Consider the following 22,045-nt stretch of genomic DNA (forward strand, 5'->3'; position numbering starts at 1 on the left):
CCTATCCACCTGCTCTCTTATCCCAGATAGTACCTTATCCTTTAACATTACTGAGAAAGCTTAGCAAGTCCCACTGCCTATTCGATGTCTGGTTAATAATTGGTCTCAAGGTTGATAAACAATGTTTTAAGTAGACAAATGTATCTTTTAATTAACGCTCAATTAGGTGTAAACCAAATACATGATGGCCTTTGAGCTCATGATAAATTAGGTACTTGGAAAGAAAATTTATTGTAATAAATGTGGTAAACAGATGGAAGTATAATTTTAGTGTTCAGCACATTTATATTTAAGTGAACTCGAAACTAAACATTTCCTTTTTGACTAGCAGTATTAAATATTGTTATAGAGAAAATGAAACATCCAGTAATGTTAAGTCATGTTTATTATACTATAATGCTAAGTTGTATTGTAGGGAACATGATGCATAACAAATACACATTACAGTACTGTTGAGGGAGGAATTGACTTTTTGGTAACAATCTTTATCCTTCAATATTATAATACATAGAATACAATGACTACTTACAGAATTCCTTTGGAAATAAAAATTTATAGGTTAAATTAATATGTAGAACAAAAATTTGAAATAAAACAACAAAGCTAAACAAAAACAGTGAAGGGTATCAGCAGTGGATAAAAGTAATTATGTAGTTCAGTGATTTATACAGTATTTCCAGTTGACATGATTTTATAACTACTTTTCTTGTTCCAATGCTGCACTTAACTGATAAACATGAGAGAAATGAGGGGAATCACTTGTTTCAGAATTCTCTTCTGAACATATTCAGTTGTTATGGTAAATAGCAAACAGGAAACTTGTAACACCTATCTCAGATTCTTACTTATAATTACAGTAAAAAAGAATTTAGTACACCATCAAATTTAGTAAAAGAATGCCTAGAGCAGTTACTTTATACATGTTAAAATTATGTAGAGTAGTTACAAATCTGAAGCTATTAAACTCAACTGTCACTCCATTCTTCGACACACACTTTAGAAATGTTTCTACCAACAACATTCGAGCACATGAACTGTACAAAACTTGAGATAAACTTGAAATTGGAAATGTATCAGTCATTTCTAGTATGTACTAGGTGTCTATGGCCTTGATTGTCCACAACCACAACTTATTGATATAACCCATCTGTTACAAATATTTTAATGTAAACCATGGCTCTAGTATACACTGTGTGACTTGATTATGATTCTTACATATTACTTTTGTATCACTTGCTTGTTTCACATAAACAACCGCTTCGAGGCTTCATTCCAGTACAAAATGTTGGGTTCCAGGAAATGCTCTCAGTCGTGTCCGTTGGTCTTTGCATGTGGAACAGTCCCGTTGACTAGCGGTTCAGCGGGTGGTTGCCTAATTGTTTTCTGTAGGACATGAGCATCTGCCGGCTCTATTCTCTTATAATAATGCTCTTTTGTCTCAACAATCTCAAAGCCAAACTTTTTGTAAAAGTCTATTGCACCTTCATTATTCACTTGGACATGTCTGAAATACAAATAAACAATGTTGACTAGCAAGTACATTGAACTTGAAAGGATAATAAACATCGCCAATGCTGCGCACACAAGGATAATGTATTAGTATTGATAACATAGCCCGAATCACCTACCAATATACATAACCTATAAAAATATGATTGACTATTTCAATCAACAAATATGTTTATTTATACAAATGATTGACTATGGAGACTTGTACAATTTGCCGTTTATATTACTTACAAGAAGATGCTGTCGAAATTGCCGTCCTGTTCAACATATTTGAGCACATGTTCCACCATCAGGCTGCCTATGCCCAGTCTTCTGTAGGGGTAGAGGCAACCCAGCGTCATTATATATAGTCTCCGCGAGTTTTCCGACGTGTCTATCCTACAGCACACTGCTCCCACGACGATATCATTGTAGTAAGCCAACTTCGCCAATTCACCAGCCTCTAGCACGTCCTTGTAGAATTTGTCATTATAAGATACGGGGAACACGACTGTGTTCAGCTTCTTCAGCTGTTTTATATTATGCGGTGTCACGTCGCCCAGTTCTATTTTAGCCCTGAAAAGGTAATCGAGATCATATAAACGCGAATCTGTGGGATATTCAAGAAATAGTGGATGCTTCATTTGGCATTCACATTTTGCTAAAAGCCTGTTGCGCACACATAGATAATTATTGTTTGTTGATAATCACATTGCTTACCTAGTCATTTTATTAACTATTTTATAATAAACACTAAAAATTTAAAAACTAAATCTAACACAGTTATATCACACGAGATCACTCCCGCCATCTACCATAGCTCGATTTCTTTTCTTTCATTTTTTTGACAGATCATGTAGTCAATGTTACCAGCCAAAAAAATATTTTTATATATTTTTTCTCAAAAGCCATGTATCCAATGCCATTCTTAGAATTATGCAAATCAGTATGGCCCACCCAAAAATAAGATTTCTACCAAAATTATTTTAGTTATCGATCAACTTATGAGGAAATCCATTAAAAAAATCATGAATCATGATTCTTGTGTTATAACAAAATTATAAAATTAAAAATCATAATATTGGGGATACAAAACAGGAAGAAACCATAAACTCATAAAATAATATGGCGCCAGCGCCAAATTCAAAATAAATTTTCATTCTTCTGTTTCAATTCGCTGTCATTGTCAAGTAAAATTGTTAATTGTTATTAATTTCTGTGGCGTGATAATAGAAGAAATAATGTTTAAAATAATAAAAGGAAACAATGTTTTATCACATTTCAAAGGATTCTGGTGCTCACAGAAAAACTTTTATGGGCTACATAAAATTCTTCAGATATCCGTCAAGCCACAAGAGTCTAGCAGTATAGAATCTTCAAAACGAGAGCCTGTGACTGTTGGAATTACTCCAACAAATGCGCCTATATCCGGTGAAATATTTCCTACCACATCGACACGAGTAGTTCCCATGTTGTTAGCGAAAAGAGAGCCTGTAGTTTTACCTTTCGATGAAGTCCCGGGACCAGCAAGTTTGAAATTCTTGGCCAGAACCCGATACTATTTGTCTGAAGTAGGCACACAACTCACTGCAGGAGCCCTAACGCTGGGACTAAACATCGGTGAGTCGAATATTTTTGTTGATTTATATTATGCAGGAAATAAAAAATCGTCACAATATACAAACTCGGGTACCTAATATTAATTACTTACCTACCTACTTCATATTTTGTAAGCATATTTTACAGGAGCGTATATAAGTAACAGAAAACCTACTAGACTGCTATCCAGTTTGTTTGACGAGTACGGTCCTATCGTCCGATTTGTGAGTCCCATAGGCGGGGACATAGTCCTAATCAACCACCCAGAACATATTCAGAAGGTGTTTTCCATGGAAGGGGACCGCCCAGTTAGATCAGCACTCGACTCTCTAGATAAATACAGAAAACTACACAGAAATACCATTTTGGGAGGACTGTATAACTTGTGAGTCGTTTTTGTAAACTTTTTAAAGCCATTATTCAGTATTATGCCAAGTAGAATCATAGACTCTCATAAACGTGTTTTACTTACCGGCTTTTGCGTACACATTGCAGCATAACGTAAATACCCCGCATAATCTGTAGTTAATCTACCTGCAAATTTGCTCCGCCTAAGTTAATAAAGTAGCTTTTCTTTAACAGGCAAGGTGAAGACTGGCATCGTCATCGGGCCATAGTTACTGAGCCTCTAAAGAATGCCATAGCCAAGCATATGGACGGTTTAGATGAGATATCAGAAAACTTCGTGAAGAAGATGTACAATTCAAGGGATTATCATGATGAGTTGACCAAAGATTTGTATAAAGAAATCCACAAGTGGACTTTCGATTGCATGGGTTAGTTTTTGTATCTTCAATTTAGGTAATAGCTTTTTTAGATTCATTTAAATTCTCACGACTCTGCCAAACTCGATTTTAGTGTAATTATCAATGCCTGTTCTTTTATCAATGATTTTTATCCGACGTTCTCTGTTAACTTGTAGATACAAATACCAAATCTATAATTTTCTTATTTTAAGGATTATTGATATTTTCAAAAAAGTTTTCAATGCTGTCTACGGACGTAGTATATAGCCAATGCGACATGTCCTGGCTTTACCATAGTCTCGAGAAATCCACCGAGGCGTTGCTAAAGTGCGAGTCAGGCTTACAAATGTGGAAGCTCTTACCCACACCATCATGGAACTCTCTCGTTAAGAACTGTGATAGCTTAGACAAGTAAGTACATACTACTTTGCTTAAGTTCTACTGGGTTAGTCTAGCTACTACAGTCACACACACACTTCTGCGCGTTAGTGGCATAAAGTACCTCCTATTGTCTCGTTAATAAGTCCTCTTTACTTTTCTAATAAAACACATAAAACATAAACAGCCTATACCCATCCCACCGCTGGGTACAAGCCTCCCCTCAATCAACCGGAGGGGGTATGGAGCATACTCCACCACGCTGCTCCACTGCGGGTTGGTGGAGGTGTTTGGGCTAGTAGCCCGGGACTAACGGCCTAGCGTGCCTTCCGAAGCACGGAATCGTCTTACTTTTTCGGACATCAGGTGATTCAAGCCTGCAAAACAGTAAAAATAACAGTTGTTCTAATAAAACAGTTTTTAATATACAATATAATTTCCAGTTTGATCGGAAAACAAGTAATGGAGTCAGAACAACAATTGACTTATGCAGACAAATGTGAAGATATCAAGAGTATGTGCAATTCTTGTATTAAATGTTACTTTTTGTAGTTAACCAACTTTTTGAACTAATATATTTTAATTTTTAGTAGATTTGAGCATGATCAATGCTTTGTTAGTCAGTGATGACAGAATGACACCAGAGAACGTAGCCACAATTGTAATGGATATGCTCTTGATTGGGGTAAATACGGTGAGTAGAAAGGTTAGTTTATAAAAGTTTCAGTGCGCGTCGTCCCAAACACGGATAGTATATTATGAAGTTTGGAGCATCGTGGCAGACAGATAACTGGTTTTCAAATTTAAGCATTCTACTTTTTAGATGAACCCTTTTTTCATTTACAGATAACTTCGTCGATGTCATTCTTGCTTTATTATTTGGCAAAGCACCAGAAAGTACAAAAGACACTTAGTCAGGACATAGATAGACTCACAGACAAGTATTTTCAAAATATGGAGAAAGTTAAAGAAGAAACTCCTTATCTGCAAGCTTGCATAAAAGAGACTTTGAGGTAAGGGATAAATCGTCAGTCATAAAAACTCAGTGTTAGATATCTTAATGACAGGAGTTTCTTTTTCCCTCGTTTCAGATTAACACCTCCGATTCCAGTGTTGACCAGAATCCTTCCGAAAAATATAACATTAGATAGTTACAAGTAAGTATTAAATATAAAATTATATTTAGTATTCACAAGGTACTTAAATAGCTTTTATTTTAGCATACCTCGCGACACCTTGATCATTATGTCGACTCAAGATGCTTCATTGAAAGAGAGTAACTTTGATGACGCCAATAAGTTCTGCCCAGAGAGATGGTTGACGTCCGACGCTTCGGATTACCACGCTTTCGCATCTATTCCCTTTGGGTTTGGAGTAAGGAGATGCCTAGGACAGAACATTGCTGAGACCCTGATGACTATTTTGTTAACTAAGGTATGTTATGCATACTTATTTTGATTTTACATAGTGATCGCGCATGTAGGGCAATATGAAATTATAAATCGCAGTCTAGGGATATATATATATATGCCAATATGCTTGTTACGCTAGACGAGTATATTACGATAGACGGGTGTAATTAAATGATCTTGGACTACTAGATACGGTTCCCTCAGAAATAATTAGTGTGTGTGATTTTGTGTATGTATTGACTTTCTTCTCAAGTCTGTAAGAACTTATTTTTGAATTAATGATATATTTGTTTTACCAGACATTACAAAGATTTAAGCTTGAATACCACTATGGGGACATCCAGCCTACAAGGACCTTCATAGTAAAACCAAACAAGCAGTTGAAAATAAGGTTCATTGACAGAATGTAAATTAGTACACTGGTTTTATTTAGGTAACTATTAGAACATTGGGTCTGTTTCCAGCAAACATCATGTAATTTCTAGTTATACCTGTCATTCTTATCCGCCGAATGGGAAAGGGACGGGTAATCGACAGAATTAAGTTGACAGTAGACGTCAGTTGCATATCAGCAAGATGCTCATTTGATTAGCCCGTGTTATTCACTCGTTCATCATATTAAAATAAGCGTCTGTTTATCATCCGTTCCTTACCACTTCGGCGGAAATAGGTGTTTGCAGGAGTCAGAGCCATAATGATATACAAATTATAATTTATATAATAGTTCTAATGTTCGAAACCGCGTTTGATAAGTAAAACCAAGTAAGTGTATAAACACAGCCTATATACTTCACACTGTTGGGCACAGGCATCTCCTCAATTAACTGAAGGGGGTATGGATAATACTCCACCACACTATGTAGTCACACTATGTAGTGTAAAAATGTATACTGTCAATATACTGAAACATAGGTTGAGAAATTAAAATTTCACTTAGAATACTCCACCACACTACGTAGTGTAAAAATGTATACAGTCAATATACTGGAACATAGGTTGAGAAATTAAAATTTCACTTAAAAGACATTTTACTGAATGTTTTTATTGTAATACATTTTACAAACTAAATTTAAATAAATGTTGAAAAATAACAATGGCTTTTATTTTACCAATTATAGGTACTAAACCATCTAACTTGCTAAATGTTCCCTAATTCCTAGAATTCCAAGTTTAATTCTGCTCTCATAATCAACATTTTTGAAATTCAACTTAAGGTCCAAGGTAAGACCTAAAATGAAATTTTGCATTGCCTTCTTGAGATATTGAGCAAATCTCTACCGTTGCCTTCTTGAGAATATGTTCAGGTATTTGCCCCTAGTCATTTCTTTAGCTTCTTCAAGTCCTAGTTGGTATGCAAGGTCATGGAGTTTCTTCACTTCCATTATTAATCCACTTGTTGATAGTAGTCCTAGTCCTGCAACAAAAGATATTATTATTATTATGTGTACTCAAATTATAAAATTCTGTTTAGACTTTGGCACTGTATAGATAAAATATTTGTATGTCATAATTGGCAAATTAAGACTATCTATTCCCTTTGTTCTCACTAGTTCGATTAATTAGTTCGATCGTCGAACTAGTGAATTATTTTTCTCTTCAATTGTCAAACTAGTGAGAATTAATTAAATAATTTGACTACAAGTTTTCTTTTTTACAAGTATAATAATGCAGTTTATTTTTTTATGAGAATGTTATTTCCAAAAGTAGTAGGTATTGTTTGTTCAGTCATTACTATAAACATAACCATATTATTATATTATTGGTTTTGTTGTTGATATTATATGCCAGACAATCCCTACAGATATGATTAGACACTAAAGGAAACTTCACATATGATAATAACTGTGGTACTCACGTTGCATATAACTGATGTCCTCTTTTGTAAGTCCTCTGTTCCACGACGGCGGTGATTGGTTCGCATTGTGCTGGGGTGCGAACTCCGATACTCCTGGAACTGCGTAGGAATCATTTGAACACCTTGAACCATCATCAGAGTTCTGATAACTACTATTTCCATCACCCATTTCAAATGATAAGTTTAAAAATAGAAACGGTTAACCGAAATGCCAAAACAAAATGCAATAATTTAATGGACGACGTAATGACAACATGAGGAATAGAACGTAAGTCCCGCGATTTTTTGAAAACGTATTTTGTACAAAGATCTTCAATTTTAAGGTTACGATATTACGAAATAGAATTTGAGCTTACTTTGTTCAGGCCATAGCTCTGGAGAGGCACGATCAAGTTTCTCTAAACTGAGAAGACTTTCTTCCAAGGATGTCAGCGGAATATCATCAGACGTAGCTTGCTGCCCTACAACAACAAACCAATTTCTTAACAGATTAAGTCAACGCTAGATGTTTTTTCTCACATTTACTTTATGTTAAGTATTTATTGAAATCTAGTACACGTGAATCATCAACAATAGACACTGGTATTTAGTATTTACGCGAAATTCTAAATTTATTACCTTCTTGATCAATAGAATTTTGTTTCGCGGCCATTTTCCAATTTTTGACAACACAACAGACAGAAGCGTGACCAAAAACTTATGCGTTTTTTTTTTTCAAATTTATGTTGTCTTCACACCACCACTACTGAAAAGCTCTTTCGGACGTCTGTAGGACAAACCAACCAACAACTCAACTCTGTGATTCAGTTCAGTGAACCAGTTCAATAGTTGTCTATGGTGAAAAAATCGAATGATAATGGCAGCACTGCGTTCCTTTTTCTTTCTCTTTCTTCCGGTTGCCAACACAAGGCAAGGTAGGTGTCGTGCGTGAACCACATGGTTTTTCTAGTTTATTTCCTAGTGTAATCATTGAATCTAGTGAAATATTTGTGATTTCTAGTGTAAAAGGTAAAACAAATCAAATTTTGTTACTTGGGTTCACTTTGAAACTAGCAAAAGTACGAAACAAATCAATTGATAAAGTGTGAAGCTGAAGTGACATGTTCGGTTTTATATGTGATAATTCGTAAAATAGTGAAATTCTTACTCAGTTATGGAGGTCCCAGGTGTTATATTCGCTATGCAATGTTATATATTATATACATTCACTTGAAAATATTGCTACAGTGGTTTGTTAACAGATCATTGCGGCGAGTTAACATAACCTAACTTTGAAGAGTTGACCAGAAATCTAGTTTCTGTACTCTCATCTATGCCTTACCACTACATGATTTTATAGCAAATAAACTAAACGCTGTTCATAAAGACGCAGAATTTGTGGAATGTAAGTTAGATGTTATAGTATTTCAAAAAAATAATTACAAAAATTTCAGATGCGTTCCGTCACACTCAAGGATGTCGAACAAGACAAGGTCGTCAAGGCCCTCGCCGCTCACTTGAAGAAGTAAGTATTCCTTGACCACATATTCAACAACAATTAGTGTTTTCTTATTAAATTTCTCTAGAAATAATTTTAATTGGTTATGGACCTTTTTCAGTACTGACTGCTTGATTAGGGTCATTTATTAATTTGCCAACCAGGTTTTCAAGTAGGTATATAGTCTGAAAAGTCTTGCTATTAATTATAAAACCTTAGTGCACTATGCTGCCAAACAGTGGTACAAGTTATGCATCAAAGATATCTTTTCCTGATAGTGGGTTGAGTGAAGTGTTCAGTAGAGAGTTTAGTGAATATACGAAAATAGATTATGGACTAGTTCTCTAAATAAAAACACCTGTATATTCAGTAATATTATTAAACACTGATAACTATATTCCACTGTTAATTTTAGGACCGGCAAAGTCAAGGTACCTGAACACATGGACCTGGTGAAGACCGCTCGTTTCAAGGAGCTGGCTCCTTATGATCCTGATTGGTTCTACGTACGCTGTGCTGCTGTCCTCCGTCACATCTACATCCGCTCCCCAGTTGGAGTCAAGACCGTCACCAAGATCTTCGGTGGCCGTAAACGCAACGGTGTCACTCCCTCACACTTCTGCAGGTGATTATTACATTGCCTTTTATCATCCCCTATCCTGCTAGATGCAGGGTAGGACGTAAATATTATACCACCTACCTCATAATTTATTTAATTAATTATATTAACATTCATGAGTTATGCGATTTGTTTAGTTTATTTACTACTTCAAATGGCTAAAACTGTTAGAAGTGTGATGCCTACTTTAATATAGACGTAATAATTAAAATGCTGGACCTGTGAATAACTTCAAGTTAGTTATACTAATGTAACTATGGAGACAAAGAATAAACCAATGTGTGCAACTTTGGCCGAAGGCAAGTAGGAACTATGAGGGGAGAAAGTAAATAAAAATTTTAAAAATATAATTTTAGTCAAATACCTATTGTCAGTAATTCGCCGTATGCACATAATTATTAGGCCCTGGGTGCGCCTATGATAATAAATTACTTTAATTGAGACTGGCATATCGACGGGGAAGAAGCAAATACTCCTATCTTACATTTTTAGGCAAATCGACTTTTTGATGTAGTTCGTTGCGAAATTTAATTTTACGTTGGCTGGCAAGATCTCCGTTGTATATTTCCTACTTTTAGGGTGATTTTCGATGAATAGAAATAGCTCTTAAAATAAAGATTTTATATGTTGCAATAGTTTTTATAAAAATATCTCCTTTCTACAGAAATAAATAACTCCTATCTCATGTTTTAATCGATAATAGCTCCTATCTTCAGAAGCATGAGTCTTTTTGTTTAATGGAAGATGATGGAGGTCGATGGATGATGATGGGCAATGGGCATGGCACGAAATGTGTCTTTGTTTCAAAAATAAGAGATGATGGACCCAAGATCTACTTTTTGGGGTGATTCGATCACTGACAATTTTTTAATATTAAATTATTTTTTTCCTAAGCGTGTAGCTCGAAAACGGGCGAAATATCAAAAAAATATTATATTAACAAATTTGTAGACAATTTAATGTTCTTTAAATTAATATAAAGTTATTTTCTCTAGGACGCATCGTTTTTGAGATATTAGCGAAAAACTCAAAATTGGTATCTCTGACCTACACCCATTCCGCAACACAAAACATTTTTTTTAAAGACTAATAAAAATAATAAAAATTGTTTGACAAGTTAATTATTTGATATTGGATAACTGGGTTATTTATAATTATCTTTTTGTCAAAAAAATTCCCACAGTTTTAATTTTGGAGAGGAATTTAGAATAAAAAGTGAGAAGTAAATCGAACGACCAATACCATACAAAAATATCGATATTTTATATTTTTGTATGGTTTGGTAAACATTAAGTTACGGAAATGACACCATGTAAACGTGGGAATTTTTACTATGTTAACTCCATAAATAAGGACACATTCAGGAATGTGTTCCGGAACACATTCCTGAAGAAAAATCATAGGATTCCTCCCACATACTCTACAACCCCTTTATTGACCGGGCTATTGATAATGATTTTAATAAGTACCTACTTGTTGATCTCAGTTGATTATTGACTTAATGAATATATAATTCGTACTATATTGATATTTTTTTTTAAATGCCAATTAGAAAACGAAGGTGCCTACTTTATCATGATCAATAAATAATTTGTGAAACCTTGTTTAAGATCAAAGTTTATTTTCATTAAAAATGCTAAGCGTAGCACTTTCTTTAAAAAAGCTGTCGTTTCAGTATTTTTTTTTAAAATACGATTATTTGTTATTATATTGCATGCTTTATAATAGTTTACAGTTAAATATTTACTAGTTAAATGTTGCGGCATTGCTTTATAATATCTCCTAACTTGAACATAATTTGAAATTCATTCAAAGCAATAGATCCTATCTTACAAAATCATGTATAATTTACGTTAGTTTTATAGTTATTGTTTTTTTTAATTATTAATAGGTTTTTGAAGCTACAGTGAATAGTTTACAAAGAGAAATAAGTCAAACAATAGGAATTTGAAGGATTAATTGCAAGTGGAAAAACCGTCTAACGTCAAAACTTTCGACCCAACACAGAAACCAATAGGCTCTAACTTACATTAACTTTAATTCCTCTATATATACAAAATTAATATTAGTTTAAAAAAATGTCTCTTGAAATAACAAAACTACCTTCAGAACATGACGTCGCGCTATAATTATTAACAAAAAAGTTATTCAGTTTTTTCCTCCTCCTGTAAAGTTAGGTCTGTGTAAGATAGGAGTATTTGCTTCTTCCCCGTCGATATTGACCATGCTAAATCCAAGCCAAAACTAAACAGTTGAAGGATATCCCCAAAATAAAATATTTTTCAAAATTTTGCTTTTAATTTTATTATTAGAGCCATTAGAGATGAGAAAATTTTCTGATAAAGCTAAAATAGTAAGAGAATACCAAAAGTGGCAAAAAAAGTTTTTTTTGTGATTGTCCAAGTCCAATTTATAAAGCTCATCATTAAAGAGATGTGTTTCATAATTTTAATCTTACCTTAAGCCCTGTCGAGATAGCATGATTTATTAATACATCAATTAACTGGTAAATTCAGATCATTACTCTTTTGTTCTTAATTGTACACTTGTGATCTGGATCATGCAACATATTACTGAAGTGGAATTTGGGATTGCAAGGAAACACACTCTCAAAAGGAGAGTGAGTTTATTCTTATACAGAGCTACCCAGACTCCTCTCTCACTTCATTACACTGTTACTTCAGTTCCATTATTTCACTTTTCTTGAATAACAATGAAAAGGACAGAATTTTGAAAAGAGAAAAAGCACATAATGTGGCCATAATCCACAGTTATAAAAGTTGCACAATTTTATACCTATAAATGGGAACCTTAGGCTTTAGATAGTTATTACTTCCTCTTTAACTGTGTATTTTAATATGTGGTCTTAAGTTGCACAGCTGTTGATTTATTACTACTACCTAGCTTGGTAATGCATATACCATAGTAAAGTACCTATACAGTTAGGAGCAAGCCACTAAGTAAGCAAGCTATTTCATGTCTATCTGAGCCTTAGATTTTCTTGCAAATAATGTTCATATTTCTATTTGGTTTGATAGATGTATCTTTGGCAATTGCTGATCCATTGCAATATTTCTGTCATTATGTGATACTAGCAGAATAGGGTGGTTTCCAACTAATCAAATCAGTTCCTTTTTACTAAACGTCAAAACACGAAATTACTATGGAATTTGTATGGAAAAGCAACCTGTGACGTCATCGAAAAACATGTCGCACTTATTACATTTTTCATTATTAAAATTCATGAATAAGTTAAATAGAAAAAAGAAAATGATCTTGTCACCTTTAGATCTATCTTTATTTTGTAATCAGAATTTCATAATTTATCTTTGACCTAGGAAACTACCCAATTGTGATTGATCACACAAAAGTGATTAACTCAAGAATTGAATTGAACAATATTTATTTTTCAGGTCGTCTGGCAGCATCGCCCGCAAGTCGCTACAGGCTTTGGAAGCCCTGAAGCTCGTCGAGAAGGTCCAGGATGGTGGCCGCATTCTCACCGTGCAGGGCAGGCGTGACCTCGACAGAATCGCCGCTCAGGTCCGCCTAAAGGCCAAGCAGGCCGCCAGGCAACAGGTCATCGTTCTGTAATTTTACGGCTAATAAAAAAATAAGTAAATTCCATAGTTTTATTGTTATTACCCTGTAAACCACACCAATTTTTTTAAAATCTCAAACAAATGCAAATGATCATTGATTTTCATCAAAATGTTTATTGGGATGGTTTAGGGAATGCAATCCCGCACCAAAATTTCAATCCCGGTATTTGCGGGACTAAGGGTACTCGGTCCCGCGGTATTTGCGAGACCCTGCATGATGTTGAAAGTCAAAGAAAGTGAAAGTCTGCCAAACGACTCCTAACTTTACATGTCAGAAAGCTAGCTGCAGAAAACGCTCTCTCTACTTCCACGCTTGTAGGTACAATTGTTAGTAAAGAGCTTCCGCGCGCCGAACAACACGCGGCGTTTGCCGATACGCAATCCCGCTCGATTTACGTGCGGGACTGATCGCGCAAAAATCATGCGGGGTCCTGGTATCCCGGTATTGCATTCCCTAGTATGGTTCATTTTATATTTGAATACAATTTAAGCACTATTTATTTTTTACAGAAATGGTGTGTTCTAAAAAGAGAATGATATTAGAGATGAAACTGATATATCCAGCTAAATACCGTAAAATAAACAAGCCGATACTAAATAAAGAAAAATACGAAGGCGCTATTTGATTCGGTGTTTGGGCAATTTAGATTTCTTTGCGGTCTATAATGCGTGCATTTAAAAAAATATGCTAAGGCTTTACTAGCAAGCTCCTTTTAAAAGCCAGTCTTCACGGAATCCTCATTTTTGCTTGAGCATTTGGAACCGTTAACTACTGTTTGCCGAACTAATGATAATTTGAAATCGGGAATGATTACCCGTTGCTATCGCTCTCACTTCTCTTATTAATAATAATCTAACTCTGATTGAATTAGTGGGGTAAGCAGAGACCACAGAATTCCACTTGCTACGATCCTGACACACACTTTCGTGTCCGTTCTATACCATAAGAATCCAGTATTTTTATTCTAGTCAGACTAAACACGAGGTCTTTGTTATAATATAAATAACGATCTTGGTAAGGTGTAAAAGACTAGATTTAGACTTGAGAAAGTCTAAACTTTGCTAATCTTTCAACATCTCGGGACCGTGGAGGTCCGTTTTGCTCTATGTAATCTCAAATCTCGTCTTTGTACCAAACGTTTCCTTATTCTATGACCAAACGAAATGAAATGGTATTATATTATAATCATGTATCTAGTAACATCAATGTGATTGTCAATCACTATACAATCACGTCAATATTCTTTCGTCAATTTCTATTTTTTTAATATGGTAACAATTAATTATGAAACGTCAAATTATTTGTGACCAGTGTTGCCGATCTGTGGGGAATTCCCCAAACTGCGGGGAAAGCGAAGCTGATTGGGGAATGTGTGGGGAGAGCTTCAATTCGGGGAAAATGCGGGGATTTTAAGTACGAACACAAATACGCGATATTTAACATCAAATTGCTGCTAGTCTTGATTGATTTCCCTGATAGCCTTTTATTCCGTAAGTTGACGTCAGAATAATGGTCAAGTTGCCGGCCAACTACTGCCGTATTTTGACGTCAAGCTTAAAGCAGAATCTGGAGAGTAAAATTTGACGGAAACTTGCGGTGAATTTAACGTTAAGTATTATCTATTATCGCCGCCTAGTGGCAGAAATAAAAATCACATGGAATATGTCGCGACCTACCGGCAGAATTTAGCTTTCAAGTAGCTCTACCTAGCGGGAAAAAATACATTTTTAATTTCTGTAAAAAATAAAAAAATGACGGTATTTGCTCTTCAACGTAATGAAAAATATAATTAGAAAATATAGATATTAAAAAGAACTTTACAGTGAATGTGACACTAGTGATATCTTCATACGTCAGAAATGCATTCTCACAGAGCCCGAACTTTACCTACATTTTTGGTTGTTTTATTTCTGTGGGGAATATGTGGGGAATTATCGTTTTTCTTTCCCCAAACGTGGGGAATTTCGACAATGCGTTTGGGGATTTTAGCAAATTACTGTCGGCAACACTGTTTGTGACGGAAAATCTGCTGCTCACTTCGTTGCATTTTTAGCGCAGTATAATTCAATTTACGAGTTTAGTTGGATGTGTTTGGATATGCAGTGATAACAAAATGTTGGAGGCATTTGGACGTCGAGTCGGTTTGCTCGCGGCAGTGTGTTTATTTTCATTTGTATTGAGTGAGGGACAGCATGAGTTTACGGGGAGAAATTTGTACGTGGCAGAAGATCCTCAGTCTAGGGCTAAAAGATTTGTGATAAACAATATTCCAGAGAACGATGAAAGCTCGCATTTAGAAAGAAGAAAACGCGGTGCTTCAACGTCACTGCCGGCCGCGTTACAGAGAAATATTAGTACTTGGGTAATAGTTTATTTCCTTATTAAATTCGACGGTCCCCTTTGTTGTTGTAAAGTTTGTCGCCGTGTCGCCCGTATGATGCGACGGTGATTTATTGCTTGTCATTGTACTGCATGTTCATTCACTTTTGGAGTACTTTCCCTTACTATTTTTATCTTTCTTATGACGACGTGTTTTGTTACAAGGCAAGCTTGTGTTGACAATCAAGGGCATTTTCATTTTCTGTTTGGATGAAGTTCTAAGATTAGATTTTTTAGTCTTTCATGACTAAGCAGTTTAATTGCTTACTATTTGCTACAATATACTTGAGTAAATAAATTCTAACACATATTTTTTTTTCACTGAAATATTCTTGAAAACATTTTGTTACTTTTCCAACAGACATTTTTAAATTCCTCCTTTTTGTCAGACTACCCACCTGAATGACAGTCATCAGCAGTTGATGGTCCACTGGGTGGGAGAGGGCTCCAATGTCATCATCTGTCTGGCCAGAGACTCAAGTCCAAGGAACAAGGGGGTGGTCTCCCCCTCAGCCCTGTTCATCTCTTATGACTATGGCAAGATGTTCACCAACAAAACTGAGAACTTCAGACTGGGGGATGCAGAGGACAGTGGTTATGCACAGTTGGATAAATTCTTCAATCATCCAAAATATCCTGAATTTGTAAGTATTTATTTTTAATGTTTCACCAACCCACAGTGGACCCGTGTGATGGAGTATACTTCAATCCATCTCTGGTTGACTACAGGTAGGCCTGTGCCCATCAGTTGGATGTATTTAAGGTGTTTATGTTTTTTTATGATTATGTTTTGTGTTGCTAATTCAGACTCTTTAAAATAAAATTTTTTTTAAGGATCACAATTAAGTGTCTTGTATAGACAAGAGTATGTTCCAAAAAGTGAAATATATTAATTAAAAAGAAACAAATCGAGAAATAAAACACGCAACTCACATACATAATGAAATTATACACTGATTATATATATATCAATGCTGTAATGTTTTATTGACTAGCAGCAATAAATAAACTGTAATCAAAATTTTAATAGCTTTATGTAAACAAACTGTGAAATTAGTCTGTAATTAAACATGTTTATAAGTTGCAATAGATAAGCTTTAGCAGCAGGTAGTTCTGTGGCAGTAGATTATTCATGTTTTTTTTATATTTGTCTAATTTATTATTCATATCCTGATTATGTATAAAACTTGATTAATAAAAACAATAACATAAAACTAACACCTCTCCTACTCCCAAAACTGTGGGGTAAACATCCCTTTATCAAACTAAAATTGTCCATAATACTGTTCTTAACTATTATTTATTATAACTTAAAATATTTCATAACAATCTATAGGTACAAATCTGCAGAATAACGGTTTTTGTTATCATCAAACAATAATCAAAGATAAGCTAAGTAACTTCCGTACATTGACCTTAGAATTTGCATTCAAACATTTGATTAGTACTTGACCTGATGCACTATATAACTCATTTAATATACCTATACTAGTCACCAGCCAGTTACTTGATGGAATATATTTTAATATAGTGTGACTAATATTCTTGATACTCTAAAGTATTAGTCATACAGTAAACATTATTATGTTGTACATGGTAAAATATTGTAATGGCTTCTCTTTTCAAAATCCGCGATAAAAACGGGTTGATATAATTTACCCAGTTGTGTAAATATGAATAGAGGAAACCATGTGTAAAGTTCAATGTTTTGAAAATATTCAATATGAAGACATCAAATGTATTTGCTGAGTCATATCATTTATTTATTTAGGTAAAAGTGTAGTTGATTAAAGTTAAAAAAAAATGGTTTTATTTATGAAAATAGTATATTTTCAATACCTATTTCGTATTTAAAAATCATATTTTTTTTTATCTTATCTACATAATTATCATAATTAATAATTTATTATGTGATTTATTCTTAGAGGTCACAAGCCTATTTTATTACATTTAAAATGTCTATATATATTTGTCATATTTGTCATTGTTGGTTATCAAGTCAATAACTATGAATCATTTTTAAGCAAGTTAATTATTATATTGAAAGAAAATGGGCTTAATTTCAGTTCTGATTCTTTACATTAAATAAAGTCTTATATAACTTGATTTGGTTTACACACAAATAGGTAGTATCTTTTACTCAAAAACACTAAATACAGTTCAGGGGGATTAAAAAAGCCACATTGGAGCAATTCATCGAAGCACTTGATATTTGTTGACATTGCACACTTACTTTTATATGTGCAGATGTCAAATTGCTATATTGCCTTTTAGATGCTTCAATGTGGCCTGTTTAACCCCAAGTACTGTAAATAAAATATTGGAAACATTTTATTTCATGTTTCTTATTAGTTTATTTTCAGTTACAGTTTTCTAATAGATGTACCATTTTCAGTGCGTATTTGTGGACTCAACGAACAAGAAGCTATATTACACCAGCGACAACGGCCGTAACATCCACAGATCAGACCTGAACTTCCACCCCAGTGAACTGGCATTTGATGAGGAGTTTCCCGACAAATACGTCATTTTGGACAAAGTCGATTCGAATCGTAAGGTAAGTCTCATCACTAATATGAGTCACGCTCTTGACGGTGTAGCATTCTCCATACTACTTTTTTAGGCAAAAATAGGGCAGTGGTTTCCACTCTTGCCTTCCGCCCCGCAGTAATCTGGTATGGTAAGTCTATAAAAAAAAAACTCTTTATAGAAGTATTTTTGAAAGTTACGTTTCTAAACATAAGTGTTAACTAAACTTAACTAGTGGCATGCTGTGTCTATGATGGCCGTTTTGACGTTTATCCCGCTCATCACGTATTAATTTATTTATATATTATATTACTGTACTTTATTGTCAAAACGCCTATCAGCGCGTGCTAGTTTAGGTAAGGTACCTATCTACTTATAAGTATACCCTTCTGGTCTTTTCTCGATTTTTTGTGGGTAATAAAATAATAATTATGTATCATGCCAAGTAGTTAAGGCAAGTCCACAGTAAGTAACATTGAAAACGTATACCTATACCAATGTTAATCCAATGTATGTGCTTAAGGTGAAAATACATATCGTGTCAGAGAGTTAACGAAGATGGATTGGTTAAAATTAGGATGTCACGAACTGCGTAGATACAACCGGTTCATATCGTATACGTAGGGATGTCAACGAATAACGGCTGCCATTGACCGGGTTACCCAGTTGATACGATTAAGGGACATCCTTTTCTACGAATGTCCCCACTTAAGTAGATAGAAGTCTCTGTGGTCATGTGTGGCTAAAACGAGTGCCGATCGATCCCCGGTACCGGACTTAATTTATCTTAAGTGCCTTTTATCGTCGGTGATACGGCTCATCACCAGTCACTCAGTTCATCTTGCGATGGATGTACCTCTGACTAGCCCAATTGGGAATACAGTCGTGAAGTTGTGTATTAAGTGGATAGAATACATGCCTACCTAGCTCATAATTCGTTACGATTGACAAACAATACCGGTATAGGTATTTTAGGTATATATATATATATTTTTCGTTACAAACATAAACTAACTTAAAAATGATGTATGTATTTGTAACACACGCCATTATTTCGTACTTGGTATCTTTCGTCGTAGAACCATTCGGCGAATACCCAGTTTATCGTATTCAAAGCATCTTAAGTATGGTTCCACGTATCTTTTTATTGATAACTCTGGGGTTTTTCGACTGTAGAAATACTACTTGGAATTTGGGGAGTCCAGAGAAATGGTTAAATACCTACTCCTTATTATGGGAAATGAACAGTCAGATCACCTTCAGCAAGGTGACATGATAAAACCACCCAAATTAAGGAAAAAAATTGGACAAGTGAAATAAACAGGATAAAAGCTAAGAACATGAAACTTATAACATCTTCCTTGCTTTGCGTCAGGGGTTAAGAAGGGAGGTATTATTTATAGGACATAGGGACCATTAGGCATTGAGGGGTTAACGATAATGCGTAGCGTTAATTACAACATATTGGCCCCGATTCCTGCAGATCCCTGCTAATTATATTTTAAGTTATTCCCGTCATTTTCTTACCCACCGGAAAGGGAAGGGAGGAATGTTCGACAACTGTTAATTTTAAAATTAATGAATAACCCGGGCGAATGAAATAGGCATCTCGCTGATGTGCAACCTGTTTGACGTGTGCTGTCAACTTTTGTAGGATTATTGGCCAATATAAAATTTTGGGAGGGTTTTTTTTTCTGTCAAAAACTGACATGCGTTCCATACATTTTATGTCTGTCGATTACCCGTCTGTTTCCTTTTCGGCGGATAAGAAAATGACAGGTATAACTTAAAATAAAATTAGATGGTATTTGCAGGAATTACCACCATTGAATGTATAAACTAGGACTTCTGAGGAGCGTTAAAGTCAATAACAATTGTTATATTAGCTACCTATTATAAATAAATTGTATATTTTTCCGTATATTATCTTATATGCGTAAACAGAGTTTGATTTGTTGTTATTGTGGTCTAACCGTACACAGAGGGTTCTGTTATGTTTCGCGTATTCGTTCTGGTTAGGTAGTTTTCGAACAAACCACCAATTTAAATAAGTAGAACGTATTATTATTATAATAATACCTAACTACACTACTACATTTGCATGCATTATCACCAAGATGAATAAAATATTTATTTTTTGTTGTAGCTGTACCTAACGTTAGACGGAGGGAAGACGTTTAAGCACATTCAGAGTTTCGTCAAGACATTCTTCTGGTCGTCCGGGCCGGAGTTCCCGAAGGCCTTCTACGTGGAGCGGTGGAAGCCTGACGGCACCAGCACAGTCCTCACCGTCCCCGATCCTATGGATATGACGGCAGCCGTGAAACTGGTGGAGGATGCCAAAGACTTCCACATCAAAGGAGATTTTATGTTCGCGACGAAGCAGTCGAAGGAGGTAAGCATTTTGATAATTATCTACTTCGATAATGTCCCCATCGGGTATCGAAACCGGACCTCCGCATCGTGAGCCTAACGCTCTAACTACTAAACCACGGAGGCTGGCTGTTAGCCGCAAAACACTTCTACCAACCTGCAGTAAAGCAGCGTGGTAGAGTATGCTCCATATCTCCTCCGGTTAATTGAGGGGAGGCCTGTGCCCAGCAGTCCCCTCAATCAATGTCAATGGCAAATCAGTGGGGTATGGAGCATACTATAAAACCTATTTCTTCCCAAAGACTTTTTTATTTATTTAAGTTTCATTCTATTAGGTAGGTATACTTTTTATCTGTGTCTCTCTTGAGTGTGCATAGCTACTCAAAGTTCCTACATAGTTAACTTTAATATAAACAAAAAAAAATGTATTTCTTACTAAGCTGTTTTTATATCAATCTAAGCTCAATCATTATTAATCGTCTAGATCGGTACATCACGATCACGAATCACACTTCAAATCAATCTTATATTTACGTCATAATAACATAAGCAAATGTTTTCCCCTCTTATGTACTTACCCACAGCATAACTGACTCAGTGCGTCACACCTACTTGATACGATTTAGTTTTAAATGTCACTATTTCTATATCCTTACCTAATTATAACGTACACATATGAATTTAGTAGCGGTGTAGGATTGAAACACATACAAAAAAACCTTAAAAAAGGTTCAGGACGATCTACTCTGAACCGGTATGCGTGTATGAACGATTGATGCATGTGGAGGAAGCAAGAGAAGTGTGTCAGGATGTAAGCAAATGGAATTCCATTGTCTCCGCTCACTCCGGTGGGCAATATGCGTGAGTTTATGTTTGGGAAACACATACAATTCACGTCTCTTACTTTTAAAGAGAAGAAATAGACCAACTTCTTCTGGAGGCATAGAATAAGGAATACTACGTATAGAACGGCAATTCTCCGCTCCCCACCAGTGTCTGAGCTAGATTTACTTCACCCCCCTCGAACATAGTTTAGACTTGAATCGTATGTCGTCAGACGTCACACACACAGATGCGCGTGTACGATAGCGTAAATGTGTGGTGTCTGTGTAAAACGAGGTTGTTTGTATGAAGTGTCCAGGGTGTGCTGGAGGTCTGACGGACCTCCGAAGACGAGACAAAGCCCGAATAGAGAAAATGTGTGTGTCCGGTTAATGACAATAGTCTCCTCCCTATTACATGGGACTAAAACATAGCTTTCTTTCCTATCCGTTCGGGGGTACATACATGATGCTATATTACTTTCTTACTCTCAGTCTAGCCAGCAGCTAAGTTAGTAGTAAAACTTAGTACATTACACTCTATATACCAACCTATTTATTGGTGCATTCATGTACATAGACAAGCTAGAGTGACTCACAAAAATTTGCATACTATCTTTTCTTCATTGTGCGTCACTGACATACTATAAACAAATAGACTCACAGTCGCTAAGGAGTTTTTCTAAACAAGTGTCCGAACCGTGTCGTAATTTGTAAATACGTATACATTAAGTTATGTAGATAGAACAAATTCGTTCCCTCGAAT

General features: G+C 35.2%; 4 protein-coding genes across 8 annotated transcripts in view; 2 read left to right on the forward strand and 2 right to left on the reverse strand.

Annotated features, from left to right (window-relative positions):
* Positions 1 to 367: 367 nt before the first annotated feature.
* On the reverse strand, positions 368 to 2,320 carry LOC126373218 (probable N-acetyltransferase san). The gene is made up of 3 exons (XM_050019273.1): positions 2,209 to 2,320; positions 1,741 to 2,064; positions 368 to 1,504 (listed from the first exon to the last, which is right to left on the reverse strand). The coding sequence occupies exons 1-3, from the start codon at positions 2,214 to 2,216 to the stop codon at positions 1,306 to 1,308; spliced, it is 531 nt and encodes a 176-aa protein (XP_049875230.1). The 5' UTR covers positions 2,217 to 2,320; the 3' UTR covers positions 368 to 1,305.
* A 409-nt stretch (positions 2,321 to 2,729) lies between these two features.
* Positions 2,730 to 6,639, forward strand: LOC126373449 (probable cytochrome P450 301a1, mitochondrial). Its single transcript, XM_050019608.1, has 10 exons — positions 2,730 to 3,108; positions 3,235 to 3,472; positions 3,670 to 3,863; positions 4,046 to 4,244; positions 4,655 to 4,725; positions 4,805 to 4,905; positions 5,058 to 5,224; positions 5,303 to 5,368; positions 5,432 to 5,645; positions 5,923 to 6,639. The coding sequence occupies exons 1-10, from the start codon at positions 2,730 to 2,732 to the stop codon at positions 6,031 to 6,033; spliced, it is 1,740 nt and encodes a 579-aa protein (XP_049875565.1). The 3' UTR covers positions 6,034 to 6,639.
* LOC126373236 (protein lin-52 homolog) lies at positions 6,640 to 8,209 on the reverse strand. The gene is made up of 4 exons (XM_050019299.1): positions 8,097 to 8,209; positions 7,835 to 7,939; positions 7,479 to 7,577; positions 6,640 to 7,037 (listed from the first exon to the last, which is right to left on the reverse strand). Exons 1-4 carry the CDS (start codon positions 8,128 to 8,130, stop codon positions 6,898 to 6,900), a joined length of 378 nt encoding a protein of 125 aa, XP_049875256.1. The 5' UTR covers positions 8,131 to 8,209; the 3' UTR covers positions 6,640 to 6,897.
* Positions 8,210 to 8,358: 149 nt separating this feature from the next.
* LOC126373057 (40S ribosomal protein S19a) overlaps positions 8,359 to 22,045 on the forward strand; it is a 53,589-nt gene continuing 39,902 nt past the window's right edge. For 3 of the 5 annotated variants that reach the window (XM_050019014.1, XM_050019015.1, XM_050019017.1), the window contains exons 1-4: positions 15,227 to 15,539; positions 15,946 to 16,200; positions 17,952 to 18,113; positions 20,232 to 20,480. In XM_050019014.1, coding sequence (XP_049874971.1) covers positions 15,291 to 15,539; positions 15,946 to 16,200; positions 17,952 to 18,113; positions 20,232 to 20,480 — 915 coding nt within the window. In that variant the 5' untranslated portion in view covers positions 15,227 to 15,290. Of the gene's footprint in view, positions 8,487 to 8,911; positions 8,983 to 9,370; positions 9,581 to 12,987; positions 13,197 to 15,226; positions 15,540 to 15,945; positions 16,201 to 17,951; positions 18,114 to 20,231; positions 20,481 to 22,045 lie in introns of those variants that run through there. The other 2 variants (XM_050019018.1, XM_050019016.1) reach the window with 2 other exon arrangements.

This window comes from Pectinophora gossypiella, chromosome 15, assembly GCF_024362695.1.
Source record: "Pectinophora gossypiella chromosome 15, ilPecGoss1.1, whole genome shotgun sequence".
Lineage (NCBI taxonomy): Eukaryota > Metazoa > Arthropoda > Insecta > Lepidoptera > Gelechiidae > Pectinophora > Pectinophora gossypiella.